This window comes from Limulus polyphemus, unplaced genomic scaffold (assembly GCF_000517525.1).
Source record: "Limulus polyphemus unplaced genomic scaffold, Limulus_polyphemus-2.1.2 Scaffold47, whole genome shotgun sequence".
Lineage (NCBI taxonomy): Eukaryota > Metazoa > Arthropoda > Merostomata > Xiphosura > Limulidae > Limulus > Limulus polyphemus.
In genome coordinates this window covers 1034939-1042070 of record NW_013665657.1, presented here as the reverse complement: position 1 = coordinate 1042070, position 7132 = coordinate 1034939, and the positions used below count along the sequence as shown (strand labels likewise).

General features: G+C 31.7%; 1 protein-coding gene across 3 annotated transcripts in view; it reads right to left on the bottom strand.

Annotated features, from left to right (window-relative positions):
• Positions 1-7132, bottom strand: part of LOC106462658 (phosphatidylinositol-binding clathrin assembly protein LAP-like) — a 66993-nt gene that overhangs the window by 23734 nt on the left and 36127 nt on the right. For all 3 annotated transcript variants that reach the window (XM_022390238.1, XM_022390241.1, XM_022390244.1), the window contains exons 10-12: positions 5916-6007; positions 2484-2643; positions 757-801 (exon numbers count right to left, since the gene is read on the bottom strand). In XM_022390238.1, the coding sequence (XP_022245946.1) occupies positions 757-801; positions 2484-2643; positions 5916-6007 (297 nt within the window). The remainder of the gene's footprint in view (positions 1-756; positions 802-2483; positions 2644-5915; positions 6008-7132) is intronic.

Here is a 7132-nt window from a genome sequence, read left to right as displayed (position 1 = left end):
AAATTATCCTTAGCATCTAAAATAAATGATGCATTTTCTGAAATACATTCTAGAAAAAAATATGCCAAGTACATCATAACCATTCTTTCTGAACACCCCAATTAAATGTGTATTTATTGTTTAACCACAATGAAAGAATCAACACAAAAATGGCCACACATAATTTAGAAAAGCATAACATGTTCTAAGGATGCACTGAGGTACCCTCTCCCCAAGAAACAAAAACAACAATAACTACACAAACTAATAAATATATTCAAGCAAAAACAGGAAAAGTGTTTGTTACAAAGAATAAGTAGTTTTAATAAAACTAATATAACATTAATTTCTGCCTTTCAAAAAAAATGCTATTTTCAAAATATAAATATTTTAGGTTGGCTTTGCTCAATAATATATATATTTCTTGTAAAATAATGATATTATGTCAAAGATGACAAACAATAATTCTTTTATATTTGAGCATACGTAAGACTGGATAATGGTGATTTAGAAGGTTTTGATATCATTATACAGGTACTTTGTGCGTATATGTGTACAAGGAAACTTAAACATAATACTAATTTTTCTTTCACTCTCTATGAAGGGGAAAAATACATTTTTCTTCCTTGTCACTACTTTTATGTTTAATTGTACAAAAATGTTTAAAAGATCACTTTTATCTTTATGAAAAATTTTAAAGGAATCACAATCCTTGTATATGTATATATAACCAACTATCTTTAACCTATTCAGATACATGAAATAAAAAGTACTAACCACTGACATCACACTTGCGGAGTCCGAGATACCTGAAGCCCCTTTCTGTAGCAAAGATAATAAATATAAACCTCCCTGGTCTGACACACAGACCAGTTGCAAACATTTGACATAACATCCACTTATTGCAAAATAAGTAAAAACTAAAAATAGATACTATTTTTGTTAACATTTCAGTGCACAATTAAATATGGTTCAAGCTTGAAGCAAATATAGCATGTGTGAACAATTACAACATACCAGATTTTATAAATTATAAAGTAAATAAATACCAAGGCTTGAAAAACTCAAAATTAATCAAAGGTTTGTCTATAATAGCTTTGATTCTGTTTGTAAATATCAGCATTTAATAATTTTCTTTAAATTTACATAAAAATTACACGAAATCACTGTGATTAACTTCACTTCTTAAGAGATTAAAATGCACATTCAAAAACTACTTAAAATATATTCAATGTAAATGATACAAAAAATAACTACATAACTCATAAAAGCACCTTTTCTTTTACTACTATTAAACACAACATTAACTTAGTCTACCATTTGTACTGTAATATAAAACTATTTGTTTCTAATCCTACTTTGTACTGCTGTAAGTCCTTCACTGTACTAATTAATACTACCTTATTCTGCACTACTCTTAATCAACTACTTTCCATAAAGCACTAGCCCTGATCTGAAATATTCACAACAGGGTATTTTATGTGTTCAAGTTAATACTACTATTTGTTGCTATCCCTATGCTGCAATATTTAAATTCTATTCTGTATGACAAGCTAAAATTAAAATGTATCACTAACTCAAAGGTTTGCTAGTAAAAAGTTTAAAATTTCATAGAACCAATTTACAGATATCTTAACAACTAAATGAAAAAATTCTAGTTCTTTACTACGAGATCATAAGTTCAACACATAATCTCATAATATTTACATCCACACTTAAATTCACCGACATATGATATAATACAAAAACCAAATCCACATCTAAAAGAATAATGGGTGCATTATAATTTTTACCATCTGAAACTGAAAGCCCAATTCAGTTTTTAATGATTATTTTTATATATGAAAAAAACAAAAACAAATACCATTCTTAGCCTTCTCATAAACTGATAACAGATCCATAGTACTTATTTCTTGCTTGTGAAAGTCATTAGCATCTATGAATTAGGTAATTAAAGAAAGTTTTTATATTTGTGCTTGTGAAACAGAGAATTTACAAGCAAGAAATGCTTATCAAATGTAATAAAACGTGTGTAAAAAGATCTATTTCTGTTCAACTTAAAATTTAATTCTTAAATAACAAAAAAAAATTATGTAAATATGAAGCTGCAAATTGACAGAGAAATTTTGAAAATAAAAACAAGAATTACCAGTAGTAACACTTCAGAAACAAAAAAATAAACTTCATAACACCAAAAACAAGTTGAAGTTCATAATTTAGTACTTATAAATCTTAATATATATCACTTGCTACTGATGGCTCAGTTTAATACAAAGGAATATTAACGAAAGAAAATAACTTATTCCTGCTTACTTCACTGAGTCATTCTTTTTAATTAAAATACCCAATGAAAATCATTAATTTCTATTTATTGTATCTCAATACTTAATTTGATCTCTAAGAAAAACCTAGAAATTCCATTACCCATGGCTACTGTCCTTTGTGTATTGACTTGCAGACTACATTAAATTCTTACATCAGAAATTCTAAGTTTTATGTCTTACTTTGAGTTGATTCATGAAGGCAGCTTCCTCTTCCAATGCTTTTTTAATGGCTTCTGGTTTTAAGCTATTAATTTCTTGAGTATCCGTACCACCAACAGTTCCAAAGGCATTGCTCGTTGAAGAGAGGGCAGAAACAGCACTCTTCAAATTGCTAGTGCCTCTGCAAATTCACAGACCAAAGAAAAGTATTTTCAGTGTAATATTAGCTGATGCTGTTGCAAATATTGAAAAAGAAACAGAAAATGTAAGAGTTTCTTAGGATTAGAAATTTGATGTTTTTACACACATATCTACTAAAAGTATTTCAAAATAGTTATATAATTTAACATTACACACTGTGAATAAAAGGGGTGTAAAATTCCCCCTCTATTGTGCAGAAATGTACAAGTATTCATACTATCCTCAGCAGTAGTGAGTTAATGCACTCAGCTTCCTGGACAGAAATGCCACATGACAAATGTGTGGAATCAGTTTTGACTGAAGGATACTACATGTGAAAGTTGTAACAAAACTCCATGTTTCAGGAAGAACTGTTTGGAAAATGCTGTAGAAAGTAAATGAAATTAGTACTGTTACAAGCAGTTACGGTAGAAAGCTCCAAATCTTCAAAAGTGAGGTTAAGTAATTCTGGGTATGATCTTTATGATATATGACAACTCAGTAGAGATATTTCCAATGACCTAGTTTTTATGTAAATGTTACCTCCAGAACAGTAAGATACACATTAGCATGAAGTGGCCTCATTGAATGTGTAGCTGCTCATAAGCCACTGCTCAGAAGAGATAAACAAATAGAAAGGCTGAAATGGACATCAGACTTTGTATAATGGAATGAGCAAAACTGGAAGATTGTGCTCTTTATAGATGAATCCAAATTAGTCTGGCAACAATCAACAATAGCTTGTTCAATAACAGAACAAAGAACAGTACCATGGTTAGCATACAATATCTACAGTGAAGCAAGCTAAGGGACCAATACAGATATGGCCTGCATCTCAGCCTTGATGGCATCCTGACTTAAACAGGTACAAGTACATTCTTATCCATCATATTATCCCCTCAGCAATAATATCTATAGCAAGAAGGTGATCCTAAGCATGCAGTAAATGTGGTGAAACACTACTTTGAGGGGAAAAAAATCAGGCTGAACCCTTAGGTACCCAAAGTGACATCCAGTTTGATTGAACTCTATTTATAGCATCCTTCTGCCTTCTTTTACACCTAAAGATAAAACTTAAAAAAAAAGCCTTTTATATGGCACCTTGTCAAATGCTTTATGAAAATCCAGATACACCATATCTACACTGTATAATTTAATATTCGTTTTTCTTTTGTATTTTCTGTGATAATGTACTGTAGTAAAGATATAAAGATAACTTAGGTACAATTATTCTTTGTTTGTAATACTTGTATGTGTATTGCTTGTGACATACCAACTTGCATTGTGCAAGGGCAGGTCATGTGGTTAAGATTTTTCAAAAAAAGCATCAATATACAGTGAAGTCACCATTTGTTTACAATAAATGAGAAGCGGTCTATGCAATTCCACTTCCAATTTGTAACTAGTTACATGAGCAGCTAATCACACAGTGTTTGATATGACCGAAATCAAGTTCGTGGACGTGTTAAAGGCACTGACAGACAACATGAAATTGAAGAAGAGCCACAATATTTAAATAGAAAAACAATTATAAAAAGCAGCACACAGTGCTGTATTCTTTAATGAAACTATTGGAAATGGAGGTAAGATAAGTATGACCAAGTAAGAGTGGTAAATTAAGTATACATTTCATCTGATAGTTTGATCCACAGACATGCAATATATATGTACTATACCATCAATAGTTTCTAAGGCAGTGTCTATGATTATAGACAATATATATGTACTATACCATCAACAGTTTCTAAGGCAGTGTCTATGATTATAGACAATATATATGTACTATACCATCAATTATTTCTAAGGCAGTGTCTATGATTATAGACAATATATATGTACTATACCATCAACAGTTTCTAAGGCAGTGTCTATGATTATAGACAATATATATGTACTATACCATCAATAATTTCTAAGGCAGTGTCTATGCACCTGGTTTGAGAGCAATGAAGGCATGTGTGAAATACATTTGATGGGAGGAAAAGTAGTAATCATTTAACTTCTGATCAGATCAAGCTACTAGCACTAATTGGTGTTCTGATCCACTCTTGTGGTGCCTCTTTTAGGAAAACCATTGTATTAGAAACAAAATTAGAGTTTTCTAGAAAAAAATTGCCCTATTTACACAAGCCTGAGGGCTGTTTCTGATGGAAAAAGTCTGAAAGCTAGCCCAAGTGGTTTTGCTTCCTGGTTCAGAACCCCAGATGGGTTGACATCATACTTTTCAACCAGTCACATGTACTTCCAATTGATCTTCCTTTCCCCAATTCCTGGGTGCCTATACACATCCATTTGTTTTAATAAAGTTTTAATGTCTTTTTTCTTCCCATATTAATACTTAATACATATATTACTTTATGTAATCAGAGCTGTGCAAGCTACCTCTTCAATAGAGTACCACTATTACTACTGCTACAGTAATACAAATAAAGCACCACTATATAGTTGTAAATATAGCAGCACTATCACTACTGCTACTTTTGAAACTGACATTTTTTCATGATAATTGTTTTGTCAATGGATAATGTAAGAATGAAAAATGCAAATTTATTGGTATATGGTAATACTATTTTACTACAATAACATAATACAGACTTCGCAGAACAGCCTATCCATATTTGTGAATAAGAGGAAAGCAGCTAACAAACATACAGCCTTCGATACATTCAATGATAGTACTTAAAGAACAAAACGTTAAAAAATAAATGAATATGATGACAATAATAATAATAAATGAGTTAATAAGTTCACAACAGCAACTGCATCACATAACACATTTTATTATTTTTTGTAAGCAAAATGCAGTGTAAATATAAATATAATAATATATAACATTATAATATATACATTATAATCTTGAGAAATAAGAATGTAATATACATTTGATATTAGTTACAGAAATATGAAAATAACTTAAGATTGATATTAGTTGCAGAAAGGGCAGAAATAGAACAGTAATTTACATTTTGGTGTATTAGTTGCAGAAAGTACAGAAACAGGAGAGTAATTTGTGATTGGTATTAGTTGCAGAAAGTAACTTATGATCGGTATTAGTTACAGAAAGTACAGAAACAGGAGAGTAATTTATTATTGGCATTAGTCACAGAAAGTACAGAAACAGGAGAGTATTTTATGATTGGTATTAGTTGCAGAAAGTACAGAAACAGGAGAGTATTTTATGATTGGTATAACTTGAAGAAAGTACAGAAATTAGAGAGTAGCTTACATTTAGCACGAGTTCGAGAAAGTGTAGTAATTTATGAATGATTTTACCTGGTTGCTGTAGCAGATAGAGAAGGTGCACCTTTCTTTCCTTCGAGTGCTTCTAAATGCTGTTCTAGAGCTTCAAGTAGGCTACCTGGAGCCTGAAAAATTACAAGAAACTATCAATAAGGAACTATCCTTCCAGTGTTTTCCCATTTGACCTTTTAAACCCTCACAATCTAACAAAACAGGACAAAATATTTTTTTAAATATTCAATTTCAACAAGTTAACACTTGGCAACTATGAAGAAATACTCCACTACAACAGGGTTCATACACTTTCTTACATGTGAAATTCCATGACTTTCCATAACCTTTCAAGCCAGAATTCCATGACTTTTGAACACAGTTTTACATGGTAGACCAAAAAATTTGATCCCAAAGCAAAGTGTATATACTGCACCATCTCTTCTTTTGCATCCCCCCCATTAACAACATCAAAATATTTACATTATGCATTATTTGTGGCATTTAGCTGATCAGTTTGTTTCTGAATGAGTTCTTCTTGAGACATCTTTGCTGTACGTCAGTAGCTGTTTGAAGTTGATTCAGCTTCCTCTGCAAACTTGTCTGCAGTGCAGTCTTAATTTACGAATTCTTGATGGCATTGAGCTGTTCATCAATTTGTTTCTGAATGATTTCTACTTTAGACATCTCCTCTACTGTACATACAGAGCTGTTAACACCCCTGTTAACATAGGAGACTGTTTGATTTTGATATACATGTCAAACTGTCAGTTGATTTAGCTTCCTCTGCAAACTTATCCACTGTGTCTTACTTTACGAATTCTTGATGACATTCAGCTGTTCATCAATTTGTTTCTGAATCACTTCTAACTGGGACATCTTCTCCTTTGCTGTACGTCGGAGGCTGTTTGATTTGGGTATACAAGTTAATCTGCCAGTTGACTCGGCTTCCTCTGCAAACTTGTCTGCTGATTCTTGAAGACTTTTGATATCTGCTTGCAGTCTAGACTTCTTAGCTTTCAGTTCATCTATCTCATCAAGCAGTCCTTTTCTTTTTCTTTCCTTTTCACGTTTCTGCTCATCAAGATACATATAGTATTTTTGCCTACTTGCTGAAGTGGCTAACATGAGCGACTTGTCGATAGTAATGTTCTGAATTCCTCCTACGTATTTGATATGATCATATATAGGCCTCAAAGATATTAGCTAGTGCCCTAGAAGATTGTCCTCCTCAACTTCGTTGTTGACGGAGAATCCTC